The following is a 16,366-nucleotide window of genomic DNA, read 5'->3' on the forward strand; positions in this document are numbered from 1 at the left end:
CACTGTGCTTCTTTTTGATGGCAACTCTTGAAATTGTTTCAGTCCAGTGGAAAGCTTTCAGGTGGGCAGATCATTGCTTGGAATTAAAAACAAACCGCACACACTCGTCCGGTTAAAGGGACTCTATGTAAGAATCAGAAATTGCTTGTTAACAGCAACACCTGTGGACGTTAAGTCAACGAAAGTCAGTGTCCTGTTGCTCGTGCTTTAAATGAAAATTAAATACCTTTTTATGTATTTTTATTTTTATTTATATGTGCTACGATGATTTTCTTCGCCTCCTATCCTCACTCTGCTTTCACCAGTGAATGGTTGCTCTGTGTTTGTGTAACATAATTGTGCCTCCTGGTTTCATTTTTTATAAATCTGTTTGCATATTTAAAAATACAATTATTATAAAAGATCTGACATGTACATAAATACGTTCACATTTAGACAAAGTAGGGCTGTCAATTGATTCAAATACTGAATCACAATTAATTGCACATTTTTTATCTGTTAAAAATGTACCTTAAAGGGAGAATTGTCAAGTATTTAATCCTCTTATCAACATGGGAGTGGACAAATATGCTGCTTTATGCAAATGTATGTATATATTTATTATTGGAAATCAATTAACAACACCAAACTATGACAGATATTGTCCAGAAACCCTCACAGGTACTGCATTTAGCATAGAAAATATGCTCAAATCATAACATAGGAAACTGCAGCTCAACAGGCAACAACAGATGTCAGTGTGTCAGTGTGCTGACTTGACTATGACTTGCCCCAAACTGCATGTGATTATCATAAAGTAGGCATGTCTGTAAAGGGGAGACTCGTGGGTACCCATAGAACCCATTTACATCCACATATCTTGAGGTCAGAGGTCAAGGAACCCCTTTGAAAATGGCCATGACAGTTTTCCCTCGACAAAATTTAGCATAAGTTTGGAGCGTTATTTAACTTCCTTTGCGACAAGTTAGTATGACATGGTTGGTACCGATGGATTCTTTAGGTTTTCTAGTTTCATATGATACCAGTATCTTCACTCTGGCTTTAAAAGTGAGCCCGCTACCTAAAAATCACATGTTGTGTTAGTTTGTTAAAGAAAATAGTGGCGTTAAAAACAAATTTGTATTAACGTGTGATTATTGCGTTAACTTTGACTGCCCTATTAAAAATACGATTATTATAAAAGATATGATGTACAGAAATATGTTCACATGTATAGAAATACGCTTTTACCTACATATTCTCAGCTATACATGGATTTAAAGTGAACAGCAGCTCATGCAGGAGAGGTAGGAAGCTAAAAGTTTATACAAAAACCTCTCCTAGAATGACATTAACCTCTCAGGTCAAATCAAGTAATCAGTTTTTTTTATGTTCTGTGTTTGTTATCAGGTTGTGCCATAAGCTACGGATACTACGTCATGCCGGACTGCTGGGTGAACAGCTGGCTGCATCAGCATTTTGTCCCCATTGCCATTGGAAACACGTTGTTCTGTACCAGTCTGTCCTGCTATTCCAGGTAAGAGGCGGCTGCCTACATCCCCTCTGCCTCCGGCCAAGAGAGTAAACTGAACGTTTCAATATTTACATTTTACATTTGTGGGAATCTTGCTTCCAGGAGTTTATGTAAATGTTGAATTATTTCTTTAACATTAGGCCTACATGTTCAAAGGAAAACAAATGTCTTGAATGCAGATAAGCTCTCTGCGACAGCATTAGATTTACATACATGTGACAAAGTTTTAGTGTTTTCTCTCAGAGTTGTGTTACCAGGAATGAAACTCAGCTGAAACGACATTTTACGCCGTCATGTGACACGGAAACTCTCCACAGCTCTTAAGAGACACGGTGACCCACTGCATCTATTCCTGGAGTACGTTACTGACTTTGTTATCGGCTGATCTGCAGTGAACTGATGCATCGGTCTGACCTCAGTTGGTGCACTTCAACATGCACTTATAACATTTCATGGTAGATTTATCTGTGAGGAAAACGGTTATATTCATATAAAAGTGATGGTGAGGAGTTGATGACGGAACAGTATTCCTTTCATGAGGATCAATGCACACAACACACACTACAACGTCTAACACTGAGGTCAAATAGTAATGTGAATAAAGGGCCTTTAAAGGAACAGTGTGTAACATTTAGGGGGATATAATATTAACATGTTTTCTTTAGTGTATAATCACCTGAAAATAAGAATTGTTGTGTTCTCGTTACTTTAGAATGAGCCGTTTATATCTACATAGGGAGCGGGTCGTCTTCACGGAGCCGGCCACCATGTTTCTACAGTAGCCCAGAACAGACAAACCAAACACTGACTCTAGATAGGACTCATTAGCGTTTTTGCGTCGGCCACTGTAGTTCTCCTACACGGAGCCGATCCCAGCTGACGTTAGTGGAAGGCGGGGTAGACCCTGGACAGGTCGCCAGACTATCACAGGGCTGACACATAGAGATAGAAAACCATTCACACTCACGGAGTCACACTTAGAGTCAACAATGAACCTGCATGTCTTTGGACTGTGGGAGGAAGCCGGAGAACCCGGAGAAAACCCACGCTAACACGGGGAGAACATGCAAACTCCACACAGAAGCGCCCCAAGCAGAGTTTGAACCTGCAACCCTCTCGCTGTGAGGCAACACTGCTAACCACTAGAGTACTGGTCACCTGCAGTTTCATCCCAACCCCAGCTGGTTAACCTGAGCTGAATACCTTGATGGTTAAATGACATTTCATCTACTACAATATTTAAATCATACTGTTATTTAATTCTACAAAACTAGACTGCATGTGAAAAACCGGGGATTAATTGTGAAGTATTGCGGCATAGCGCCATCTCCAGGAGTGTCAAGTCTGTTCAGTCTCTGTGGTTCAATGTCCCGAGAGTTGACGGAAATTCATGCTGTCTCCTTTTATGCTCGTGATATATTATAGCTAAAAACTGAAAATTAAGTTAAGGTAACACTTCATTTTACAGGTCTGCAAATTTCTTAGTAATTAGGTGATAATTAGCAAGTAACCTATTTGAAATTTCTTTGGAATTACTGTCGAATTAACCCAATAGTTACCTCAAAATGTATCGAAAATTACTTTATTATAAACATTATTTCATAATTATATGCTAAAAGAGCATAAATAAATTATAGAAATTTCAAAGAATGGAAATAATAATAATTAATTAACTTTGTATTCTTTTTACTGGAAATGTATTAAAATAAATTACCAGCTCTTTGGAAATAGCATCATTTAATTATTAAATAATGTTTATAATAAATTAATTTTTGATACATTTTGAGGTAAATATTGTATAATAATAATAATAATAATAATTTGGCAGTAATTCCAAAGAAATTTAAAATAGGTTACATTCATTTTTATTTAATTTTTTAATCAGGAAATATCGTTTCAGTTTATTTTTAGTTTTTCTTAAAGGATATACTGGTAGTTTTTATTTAGTTTCTGTTCACAGCAATATTTTTCACTGCTTATTTTGTTTTAGTTTACTATATTAATTAAATACATTTATTAAATCGATTTTAAATTTTTATATATTAGCTCCAGTAAGAAGTAAAGTTAATGATTACTAATGATAGCTTTACTTTGGAAACATACACAGTCAATTACAAAAAGCCAATAGATTAAGTTAATATTGAAGAATTGTTATAGTGCTTAACTGAACTTCATATATTATATTGTTGTTTTATATATTTTGCCGTCTGGATGTCAATGAGTGATGGAGGTGTGGGGTCACCACAGAGTCATTATTATTTCTTCCTGTATGTATATGTGTTCTTTTTGCCCTAATGATGAATAAGATCAGTTGATTACTGCCCTCTGTCTGTCTCCACATGCAGGTTCCTGGAGCTGCAGTTCCCACAGAGAAGTAAAGCTCTGAGGACGGGAGCGTTTGTCCTTCCCTTTATATTTGACACTGTTCCTCTGTTTTACAAGGTGAGTGTCCGTATTTCACTCACATATTAAAACAGCGTGGACATACAGTATGCACACTGTGTTGTGTCATTATGTAAGCGTGCAGAGCTGATTAGAGCAGGACTATGACTCACTCACCCAGAGACTGATTTCCTTTCTCAAATCTAATACAAATGTATCGCTGCCATCAATTAATCCCTCTAATCACTGTGATGATTAGTTTGTGCAATACACAAGTCATTTGTTGGAACTCTTTTTTTGTCCCTAAGTAGGTTTGATATGCTGTTAACAATACTGCAACCATCAGTGTTGATAGCATTAACCCCTCCCACGCCACCCCTCTTTTTCATAGACCCGTTTTTGTCTTTTTTAAGGGGGTGCAGGAGGTCTTTAGGGGGAGATAGCAGGTCAACAGTAGATGTCACATAGAAGTGTTGTACAACATCTGAAAGCTGGGAACCTGAAGATTAATTTGAGATGCAGCTCAACACTGTGTGTCAAGTTTTTCCAGTCATAGATCAGAAATGAAAATAAGTAATTAATTAATTAAAATTGTGAAAGTGTATAAGGGCTTAGAACAGGTCAAGGTCAAGTTTCAAAACATGGTCTCACTGTATAGATTTTGCTATTATGGGGACTAACATCATCACACATGAATACAGTTGAGCTCATTGGATCCACAAGAGTCTCAGCTTTACAGTGATACACAATTTATGTAATTCAAGACTGTTTAGGGACCCCAGTATGCAGAAATATTCAAATACACCATTTTAGAATAGGGGAAAATACCACATTTATACTGCATGACAAAAACATGCATGTGATTATCATAAAGTGGGCATGTCTGTAATGGTTGAGACTCGTGGGTACACATAGAACCCATTTACATTCACATATTCTTGAGGTCAGAGATCAAGGGACCCCTTTGAAAATCGCCATGCCAGTTTTTCCTCGCCAAAATTTAGCATAACTTCGTAGCATTATTTTGCCTCCTTCCCACCAGCATGCTAGCATGACACATAGGTACCAAAGGTTCATTAGGTTTTCTAGTTTCATATGATACTAGTATGTTCACTCTAGCTCTAAAACTGGGCCCGCTACAGCCTCTAAAAAAAGTAAAGTCGGCCGAGGGTGCCCTCATGGAGTTGAAGAAGTGAATGTCCACATGAATAATGTTAAAGTATTGAATCTCCTCTTTGAGATAAATCTGTTGGTCTCCACTCTCCAGTGTTTTTCTGATTTTAAAATCTCTCTGTTTTAGATCCTTCTGTGCTGCGGGGGAAGCTGCAGCCCGAGCGACGCCTTGTCCAGTCACTGTTACCACCTCCTCTTCGCCTTCCTCACCTGTTTCCTGTTTACCGCCCACCTCCCGGAGAGGTTGGCCCCGGGACGCTTCGACTACTTTGGTATGTCCTTCTTGGATGTTGTTATAGGTTGTTGTAACTGGCTTGTTTGGCCTGAAGTAGAAGTATGAAAGTACATAAGTAGGTAAGATGCTTTATTCTCTGTTGCTCCAGTGGAGTTAGAGAGGACGTTCTCAGTGGGCAGCTCCCAGGAGAGATTGAGTGTAAAATTAGACGTTTGAAAAAAGAGCATATAAAGGAAAAACATGTCCAAATTATATGCTGAGCACTATGTCAAAAAAATAGCAATGTTTTACCCTCCACATGGGGCTGTAACTTCTGTATTTGCTGTCTTTTGCTTTTTGCCTGTTCTTGAATGTTTTCCCTGCCGACTACTGGACTTTTTATTTGATGGTGTTTAAACTCGCCAAACAAACTTTTCTGCCTGTTTCTTTGCTCAATGGAGAGTTGTTTACCCCGGTGAGGACTCAAACAGGTTGTGTTTTCTGCCCCTGTGGTTCACACACTTCTCAGTGCGGAGGAAGAGCTGCTGTGTTTGTTACTGATTGAGCAAAAGAAGAGAAATGCTGTTAGAAATGGCACTAACAGAAGTTGAAAGTAACGCACATAATTATTATTAAATTAGTTATTTGGAACTCAGTAGTCCTTGTGTTCATGTGTTCATGTGTTCATGTGTTTTGGGGGAGTGGCTTTGGAGGGTGGCCTGAAGGGAGGAGCTGGGTTTTTTTTCGGTTGGAAACTTTCAAAATCCAGCTCACTCTTGCTCACTGGTTTCCCCAGAGTTTTCTATCCCAGCTTTAATTTTCTGTAGCTTGATTAATCGACTAATGTTTCAGCTCTAACCGAACATAGCCATGCGAGGTGAGATTCAGCCATGCAAATTTTAAATCTTTGCCTCGTTGTTTGCCTACGCTGAATCTCGTCTTCCCTCCTCACACAGGCCACAGCCACCAGCTCTTCCACATCAGCGCCGTGGTGGGGACCCACTTCCAGATGGAGGGCGTGATGGCAGACATGGCGTCGCGGCGGGCGTGGCTCCTGGCCCACGTGGCGACGCCCTCCTTCCTGGGGACCATCGGAGTGCTGTTCGCCAGCCTCGCCCTAAACCTGGGCATCATCGCAATTTTCAGCGCCCCGCTGCTATGGAAACGCTGCCACAGCTCCAGCCAGCCGCGCACATCCTCGTGCGAGTGCAAGGAGCTTTGAGGGCGTATTTTCCAACCTCAGCAGTGTGTGTTAGTTTGAGATGACTGTTAACAGTTTAACACCAGTAGATTTTGATGCATCTTGTTCAGTTTCTCTAACACCGTATCTGTTCACGTGTTTACTCAGCAGCTGAGGACCCAGTCGCATTGATTGAAGCCTTTTTCTGATGTTCCATTGAGCTTGTATTTGAGAAAACGTGTCTACTGTGTACAAAATGTCTGTCTAATTTATTTTTTCCTCAATGTGCATTTAAAAAAGGCTCTGGGTTGCAGGAAGCATGCTGTTGTAACACAAGTGCCTTATTGTCGACCCACACTTCATTTACAGTGTTTACAGTAGATCACTACAGGTTTAAATCTCAAACTGGAGATGTCGCAGTTTGCAGGGATTAGAACTAATGTTGTTGTTTTTTTGCATGTACTAGGCCAGAATCTCCTCAACTTTAGTAAGGATTTATTGAAAATATTCTTTGTAACTGGACTACTTGGTTAGTGTGGTTGTTCTGTGTATAAAGCAGTCGTCAGCGTAGACAACTCTACACTCATTCAACTCTACATAATATAATGCAGATTGGGTTGCCGGCTCTTATATATCCACCTATTGATTCCACTCTGCAGGGACTGGAATTGATTCGCAGGCCATGTGGTTCTTTTTTTCTGATTGCCTGCCTTATTATGAACCCCACAATCTACTCTCAACAGGGAAAAAAATAAAGAAATCTTACAGCGCGGCGGTGATTAAAAGACAGGTACCATTTTTATAACAGTACGTTTCCAAGGCAACGCTTAGTGGCCTCATGCCCCCTGAAGGTCTTGAACAATTTTTATGTTCTCAGCAAAGGGCACCATTTTTCTCTTGTTCTTCCATCACGTATTATAAGATCTGTTCTGAACATTTATCACGTCCAAAAGCACTTAAACTCGGTGGTTTAAATTCAACTTTATAAGCTTTTTGCATATTTCCAGTCCTGTTAAATTTCCAACACTTGTGGTTTATAACTTAAGAGGTATGAAGAGAAAGAGAAGAAGAATATTAACTCATAGTTTGGGGTCGTATTATAACATGGGAGTCTTGTGGTGTTGCAGTATTGCGGTGCATTATACAGTATAACAAACCAGTATCACTCCTTATATACTGTGGTTGTCTTGTTGGGACTGTTGTATTCATTTAACACTGAAATAATACGTTTATAATTATAGAATTTTATTATATTTATTGCTTAATTTAGGTGCACAAACAGGGATGAAGGAGGAGCTCTAGAGTATCATAGATTAAATAACTATAGTTGTTAATAAATGAATGATTCACACGCTGTAATGTATGACTGTTATTGAGCTTTGTTTTCTTAAAACAAGTGGAAAAAGATTATTTCAGTAGGTTTACAACTCAAGTCAACTTGTTCCAAGAGATTAAAAAAAAAAAGTTGACTGAGAGTGATATTAAATTAATCATTTGTCACTTTTCAGGCAAACATTTGCCAAACATTTGCTTCTTAAATGCGTGTATTTTTCTGCCTTTCTGTGTTTTATATTATTTTAATTGCATATATTTTGGTTTGGGCCTTTTTTGGACAAAACTCTGGAAATTGTGATCTGCATTTTCATGGTTTTTGTCGTATTTTACAGACAAAACAATAAATCGAGGAAAACAAATGGCAGATGAATCAAGGCTAAAATTCTGAAAAAACAAATCAAATTATTTCTGATTTTTCTTTTTTCACTTGTTTTCATAAAAATAAAAATTGAAGGACTTAATAATGGACCAAAATGACTTGATAAGATGCATACATTAGATGATTTATTAATAATATAGCTATAGTAGTACTGTATATACAGCCTTCAGAGACTAGCAGAGAAGTATTGTTTGATAGGTGCTAATGGGAGACCGGAGGGGATCACGTTACTAATCATCTCTGTTGTAGCACTAACATACTGCAGGTACAGATTCTAACGAAGCTCATTTTATTTGACGGTTTGGAAGTCTCATTTGTATAAAGCACACACTCACAGATGTCTTTTAGCTGTGTTGGTAGAGAGTTTAATAAGAGGGGAAAATGTATGTGATATTATGGGAATGAGGTGTGTTACAGGTCCATGTTGGATGCTGAAGTAGAAAGGTCGGACGCAGAGTGAATGTGTAGAATCACAAAGAGCACACACACACATTAGTATTAGAAGAGGGGTTAAAGATGTTTTCAAGGTTAGTGTGCAGAGTATAAAAGTCACAGACAAAGCAGAGCAGTATTTGCCCTTAATGTGGTTTCCACCGACTCTGTGTTATCTCCACCCCTGCCGAGCGTTGATCGATTTATTTTATTTTCTCTACAGTCATCATCTTACAGCGTTCCTCGGTTTCACCCTGTTGATTCTTGGAATTGCATCATTACTGGTTTCTGTTGTGGTTCTTTGCTATCGACCCAAACTAGTCTGGAACTCATTTATTTCTGAGCTTTTGTTGTTTTTCTTCTTTCTTTTTTTCCCTCCCCATGTCATCTCGCTCACTCTCAGCCGTTCGGTGCCTGCACTGTTTATCAGCAGTTTTGACGGTTTTGCAGCTCAGAGATGCTGAGCGTCGTGAGGCTTCCACATCAAATAGATCGATGCTGGTGTCGCCTTTCTGAATTGCATTTTTTTATTTTGAAGTTATCAACTCCCAAGCCCAGAAATCCTCCAGACCAGATCACTGTTATTTTTGAAGGCTTTTTGTCCTGTAAACTTCCTCAGTGGGACAAACAGATTCAGGTTGTAATTATCAGGAAAACTGGGCACTTTTCTTATGTCAACTTTTAAAAGGAATATATTGAAGGATGTTTGAAAACTTGAAATAGAGAGCAGAGACGGGATAAAACATTTGACACAAGAATTCAAAACAGGATTTGAAAGAGTCATCGGTGCCTTTTTATTAAAATGTTTTATACAACAACTTCTTTTGATATAATGCTCTGTTTGTTCCTCGTCTGTTAAAAAAAAGACAACAAACTACTCTTAAAACGTATAAATACTTATTTGTTCTTTGCTGTGTATAATTTGTTCTGCTAGACGTGTGTAATAAATTAAGCCTTTTATAAGTGTAATAATTGTCACTGGAATCATTCAAGTGTCTTAAAACAGACTGGATGCCTTTTTTTGTCATTCGTAGTGTGATCAATAGCAGTTTATACTGACAACTAATGACTATTTTTAATTCAGATATCTTGTTTTGTCCGACCAACAGTCCAAAACCAAAGATATTCAATTCACTATAGAGAAACTAATTGCATGTTTCCTTAAAAATTGACCAAAATAAATTATTCCATTATCAAAATAGCTGCTGATTGATTTTCTGTCGACCGATTAATCGACTTGTCGTTACAGCTCTACTGCAGATATGCAACTTTTCATCATGCCTATCTGTGCAATCTTGCATATTATTAAATTTATTGTCTTTGAGTAATGAGTGAATATATTGTGTTTGATGGCAGACGTTGCAGATCCCTCATTTTAACGCCAGTGTGAGTGTGAGCAGTGTGTGTGAGAGACCAGCAGAGGGCAGGACACAACAGTAAAAGTGTGTCCTTCAGTTTGAGCAGCTCATTGCTCCTTTATCTGCTGATCAGCTTTTATTCCCCCAAAAAAACAAATGGGTTGCATTGCTACAACGGTGGTGTGTGAATCCCCAAAGATTTAATCTGCAGAAACTCAACTCAGGTGGAAAAAATCCCACTGCAAAAATGGTCAAGAATTTTAGTCCGATATTCAGCCTTTAAACCAGATTTTTCTGAAAACGTGTGAGATCCCTCGACTTGTTTCCGGTGAAGATGTTTTGTTTAAGGCTGCTTTGAACTAAGGGTCAATACCCTGAGTTAAAACATTAAAAATAAGGCTTATCACTGCAGAAAAAACTGACGTGATTATTATCTCTTACTCCTCACTTAAAATTTACAGGATGCAGGATGCCTTGTAGATTAAATCAGTGGTTCCCAACCTATTTTCCTTGAAGCCCCCCTACTTGTATATAAGTAGATACACGTCATCACTCTAAAAAAAGTGATTCAGAGTATTAAATCAGTTCGTCACTTTTAAAATCAACTTTCTTTAATGAATAGAACTCATCAGTTTCGTCAACCTAAATAAAGTGATATAAGTAATATGATCTCAATTTATTTATTATAATAGCGTTCGAGCCGAAATAGATTTTTTTATTATTGTTATTGTGGTTAAATAAATGTAATTTATGGTGTTGTTAGATTCCTGCTAGACTGCCACGTTACGCTGCGGGGCCTTCTTTGTGTGCGTCAAGCGGGAGAGCAAATGTTTTTTTGACCGCAGTGAAAATTTTGTTTTTGAAGGCTAAACGCCAACAAATATGGATTGAATATGTCGTTAGATTTTGCTATTAAGTAGCAAAAAAAATTTACCTTTTTAAATAGTTTTGTATACAGACTTTTGTATAAATTATCCAGTAAGCGTGTTATGATTTAATATTTTTTTTTTACAACCTCAGAGCAGAAAAATTCTGGTGCACCCCCCTGTGATCTTTGGCGCTCGGACCCCAGGTTGAGAACCAGTGGATTAAATGAATTGTAAAATTAGGGGGTTTCTTTTCAATGCAGTTCGTCCGAGTGAGATATTTGAAGTGTGAATTATTAAACCATTTTGACTTGAAAGCTGCAGGCCGCACATAGTTTAGTTCAAAGAAGGGTTATTTCATTGTGGCACCTCTTTTCTCTATCAGGTTGTATAGATTAGTATGCTATGGTTTGAGTTCACCATATTTAATGGCTTACAGGATGGATTGTAACGCATACAGAGTGGCTTATTATTAACAGTGGACACATACCAAAATGAATCTGCACTGGAAGAAATAATTACCATAAAAAAAAATCAATATCCTGCATACAAGCATTATATGACGAGGTGGAAGATTAAAAAGGAAAGTTTCCCGCTGCAAAGCTCTAATAGGGGTTCCATTTTAAAGATGGCCTCATTTCCAGCTCTTATTATAGTCATATCCCATATCTAACCAGGCTGGAGACTCGAGTGCTTATTAAAAAAGGTTCATTCTGAAACCACAAATGGAGCCCTTAAGGATAACGAGGACAAACACTACAGAGTGTACTAATCCTATCTGGCCCAGAATCTGCTTGTAGACACTAGAAGAAACAATAAGCCAGACACGAGTCCTCCAAGTGTTTTCATCCCCCCCGGTACACCAGAGGAGGTAGAGAGAGAGAAAGAGACAGAGAAAGGGATGATAGCATTACTCGCAATCCATTACCACTCCCTGGAGACGCTCTGCATACAGAGTGATGGAGGGAGGGTGGTGGAGGTGGAGGTGATGGTGAGGAGGAGGAGGGGGTTGGTAGTGTGAGGTAGAGAGAAGGGTTTGGTGTTGGAGGGTGTTTGTTTGCTGGAGGCCCGGCGGTAAGGCAATATGAAACTTGATTATTCCTTTTCAATAACCATCTGCTGAGGATCCCGTGGAGACGTCGCAGGATGCTGATTAGTTCGTCAAAAATAATAGGAGGCTCTTGAATAGCCTTGTTAAGATGTCTAACTTTAAGAACAGACGGCAGCCCAAATCATTGTTCGCTCTGAAGCACGATAATGACGGATTGACTGATGCAGAGGGATGCTCCTGAGCAGTTTTTTTTTTTAATCAACTTTGTTTATTTTTAAGGGCAGACAATATACAAAGTGCTGGAGTAACAATACATGAAGATATATATTTTTTCAGACATTAATACAGAGTATGTACATTTAGTATTTACACTTAAAGGCATCACAGCGGTTTGTACACTCAGTATTTCACCCTCTAACTGACACATTTGGTTGAATTTAAAGGGTAACTTCGGTATTTTTCAACCTGTACCCTATTTTCCCATGTTTTTGTCTCTTAGTGACACTTTTTTAAATTGGTCCAGTATTGAGGTAAAACGGTGCAGCCGCCCAGCCGCTAAACGGGCTGTAATGTAATCAATTGGGGCAACCGGGCACTGTCATTTTATGTCCATTAAAAGTGCTTGTTTTTGCCACTGAGATGCTCAGATTGTTATTATAGGTGTCTGGCAACATTATGGAAAGGACCTTACAGAGAAATAAAACATTTTCTTTACCTTTCCGTTTCTTACTGTGTCATGTGACTTGTTGCCGGAAGAGACAACGGTGGAAACGTGAGTGAGAGTGGAGAGAGGAATGCCACGAGACACCGGCGATGTCAGAGTTTGTCGTGTTGGAGTACAGAAAGTGTAGCTTAGTGTTATCTAAAAGATTTTCAATGTCATGGTTGGATATTTAGATGATTTCGACAATGTGGAGGCGACGCGACATTTCAGAACGAGACTTCTGCGAGCGAGACACACAGACCGTTTCAAGCGAAAGGTTAGAAAATAATTTTATTTCTCTGTAGAGTCCTTTCCATAATGTTGTCAGACTCTTATAATAACAATCTGAGCCTGTCAGTGGCAAAAACAAGCACTTTTAGTGGACGTAAACTGACGGTGCAGGTTGCCCCAAATGATTACATTACAGCTCGTTTGGCAGCTGCAGCGTTCTCCCTCAATACTGGACCAATCCTTTAAAGGGGACATATCATGCACATTACAGCTCCTGTCTCTTTAAGAAGCCCAGTCTGCTCTGATTGGCTTGAGAGAAACATATGGTGCACCTTTTTCAAAGGTAGTTCTCAAACTGTGAGCGGTATATTCTAATGAGCCTGCATGTGACATAGGAAGGGGAGCCAAATCTGAATGGCTTGTTGAATCACATGTTTTTCTGATCTAGACAGCCTACAACAAACTGACTGGGTTGTTTTATTTCACAGTGTGTGAGTTGGTAGACACTCCAGATACCCAAATGTATGTGCACAAGAACTGAAAACTGAGTTTTTCATGATATGTCCCCTTTAAAAAAAAATGTTTTGAGACCGTAGCTTTGAAACAGTGTCTGTTTCAGAGCCATCTGTTGCTCTCCTCCTGGAGTTTCACCCACTTGAATCCATCTGTTGCCTCTAAAACCATCTCAGTGTCACCTCCCCCACCATCTTGCCCCCTTACCAAATTTCAAGGCAGTGCTTTTGATTTTGATTTTGTTACCGTAGCATGTTAAACATCACTAATGTTGTACAAAAAGCCACTCCTGAGTGTCGCAGGCAGGCCACAGGTCAAACTGTTGTTCTTTGGAAGTATTTTTTTGTTCATACTTGACAGCAAAACTGACAGCATTAAATGTAAACACACACTTATATTATGACATCTTGTTCTTGAAAAATACTCATATGATACACTGGATTTGACACATCAGAAACAAACAAGCTTTTGAAGGTTTTGATTGTACAACTTTGATATTTTATATACATTTACTGAAAGCCTTTTAATAACCTCCCATATCAAAACTTATCCAAAATCAGTGACAATACTGTACAAGTGACTGTCTGCTGCGCCCAAATCTGAAAAATCGGTTTCCACTTTTGACTCATGATGTGAAGTGCCCTCTCTTGTAATCATCCGTTTCATTTCCTAATTGCCTTTCAACACGAGTGTTGCTTGTAGAGTCGTATAAAATGTACCACGGCTCAGCTCAGAGCCAAAATCCCCCGGCAAGCCATCATCTGAGATCTGCACTCCCAGCAACATAAAGCCCGTATACAGTTACTTCAACACTTATCCATGCATGTCCCTCCATCTGGCTGATCCCACTTCAGATAAACATTAAACACTTTGGTAAACATTTGACAGGTTTCCAGGGGAGGACGGGGTAGTAAACAGGGGTCGGGGGTCGAGCCGGGATGAGGCAAAACTTAAACGGAAAGGTCGCTGCAGATGGTTCGTCCATCAGGCATCGAGGCTGGAAAAGCAGCAACTGAGACACATTTTTTAAACTCAAACCAAAAGGAACCTGTTTAAAGTAATCACCCCTGATTAGAGTAATGAAATTAAAGGAACAAGTTTTAGGTTTCAAATCAAAACCTCAACCTCCCCAGCCTCTGAACTGCGCTCCCTGGTTGGTTTCCGGCCCCTTTAGCCCAGGATATCCAGGTAAACCGGTGGGTTCTTGACCAGGGCCAGGAGGCGGCTGTGGATGTCCTTGATGACCATCCTCTGCTGGGGCTCTCTCTGCCAGCAGCCCTGCATCAGCATGTACACCTCCTTGGGGCAGGTGCGTGGCCTCTCCAGTTCCCGTCCCTGCGTGATGCATTCGATGGCCTGTTGGCGTGGGAATTTAAAAATAATGTTATATTAAAGGGACTATTTGTAACTTTCAGAAATGCTTGTTAACAGCGACACCTGTGGCCATGAAATCAACGAAAGTCAGCGTCGAGCTCGCGCTGGCTCGCTCTAAATATACATGAACGAGCATCGCTCTAAACAGTGAGGCAACACACGTCAGCTAAAACCACAATATCACTCTATATTTCACCTGCTTGGCAGTAATATTAGCTGACCAGACAGAGGTCTCTCCATGAACATGATTTAGATCTGATCCTAGTGTTGGCTTTTCCTGCCTCAGCGCAGGCTGATGCAGCGGGGCTCTGCAGCGTGTCTCCCTGCTCTCTCCGCCCGCAGCCGGAGAGAGCAGGGAGACACCGGCACCCGGTCGGTAACGAGACGATAACGTGTCTCGCTGCGGAGCCCCGTCACTTCACAAGACACGGGAAACTTCTGTTAGTCTGGAGGAGCTGCAGCAGTTATTTCTGCACAAACGTCCACTGTACATTCACTAGATATTCTCAGAGCTACTAACTCTTCTGCAGTGTGGAGTGAGCGCGCGTTCACGTCTAGAGGTGGAGCGAGCTGAGCGAGAACGCGCGCTCTGTCTGAGTGAAGGCAAGCAGCAGAGGAGCAGAGGCAGCGGCCACACGCGGACGCGCATATGCGAGCGCGCATATGTCCCGACCCGGTACATTTATAAGCTTAAAAAGTTACAAACAGTCCCTTTAACAGGATATATAGAGTGCTGCAGGAATGAGTCCTAAAACACGAAAATGAGTTAATGTTTTAGCACTTCCAGTTCCGATAAATCAAATGAGAAGTAGGCTCATTTTCTCATAGACTTCTATACAATCAGACTTCTTTTTGCAACCAGAGGAGTCGCCCCCTGCTGTCTGTTAGAAAGAATGCAAGTTTTCAGCATCGGCTTCACTTTTCAGACCCCGGAGTTGCCGACTGGTGGTATTAGAGGAAAAGTCAGCTTGTCTGGGAATTATGAATGACTGTACAACATTTAGGGCTACAGTAGATGTTGAGATATTTCACTGGATAAGTGAAAACGTTGACCTTCTGGATGGTGATACATTTAAATTCTCAATGTACTAAAATTAATTCAGAAAGACTTTGTGAATCAGTGGATGCTAGATCAAGGATTTTTTAACAAACAGATACTTTTTGGCCCAACAACCTTCGTATCTACAGTTTTACAGATAGGTGTCCATTAGCGGAGACCTCGGGAACAAATGAGAGAGCAGCCAAAATATGAATAACCTCCAGCTCAGACACTAATGGCTCTGATGGGCTGATTGAGTTCACACGCTCTTGCTGCTCAGTGAATAAATCACCGTGGAGGACGAGAGAGAGAATTTCACTGTGCTCTCCATTTGAAGGGTTACTGACTCAATCTCATCCCCATTGTTAACCTCGGCTCGATCCGATGAACAGAAGAGGTCTGTCAGCGCTGAGCCAATTCACACCAAAATGACCCGTCAGTCAGCCGCACGGCTCGACACAAAGACTCACGACGGCCGCACCAAAATGGTGGCCGTTGCCACGGCATGCAGAGTCAGTATTTTGGGATGATTTATCACCGCCACTGCGTGTTTAGGCAACATGATAATTCCACCTGTCCCTCATTGGCCGAGACAGATTAGGCTAACAAGGTTAAAGCTCATT

General features: G+C 40.0%; 2 protein-coding genes across 4 annotated transcripts in view; one reads left to right on the forward strand and one right to left on the reverse strand.

The window, feature by feature from the left end:
* paqr6 (progestin and adipoQ receptor family member VI) overlaps positions 1 to 9,577 on the forward strand; it is a 31,623-nt gene extending 22,046 nt beyond the window's left edge. For all 3 annotated transcript variants that reach the window (XM_037783812.1, XM_037783813.1, XM_037783814.1), the window contains 4 exons: positions 1,390 to 1,516; positions 3,859 to 3,955; positions 5,196 to 5,340; positions 6,239 to 9,577. In XM_037783812.1, coding sequence (XP_037639740.1) covers positions 1,390 to 1,516; positions 3,859 to 3,955; positions 5,196 to 5,340; positions 6,239 to 6,504 — 635 coding nt within the window. In that variant the 3' untranslated portion in view covers positions 6,505 to 9,577. The remainder of the gene's footprint in view (positions 1 to 1,389; positions 1,517 to 3,858; positions 3,956 to 5,195; positions 5,341 to 6,238) is intronic.
* A 3,709-nt stretch (positions 9,578 to 13,286) lies between these two features.
* ntrk1 (neurotrophic tyrosine kinase, receptor, type 1) overlaps positions 13,287 to 16,366 on the reverse strand; it is a 37,863-nt gene continuing 34,783 nt past the window's right edge. The window contains exon 16 of the mRNA XM_037783811.1: positions 13,287 to 14,686. Within this exon, the coding sequence (XP_037639739.1) occupies positions 14,501 to 14,686 (186 nt within the window). The 3' untranslated portion in view covers positions 13,287 to 14,500. The remainder of the gene's footprint in view (positions 14,687 to 16,366) is intronic.

The sequence above is a fragment of the Sebastes umbrosus genome, chromosome 11 (genome assembly GCF_015220745.1).
Source record: "Sebastes umbrosus isolate fSebUmb1 chromosome 11, fSebUmb1.pri, whole genome shotgun sequence".
NCBI classification, from domain to species: domain Eukaryota; kingdom Metazoa; phylum Chordata; class Actinopteri; order Perciformes; family Sebastidae; genus Sebastes; species Sebastes umbrosus.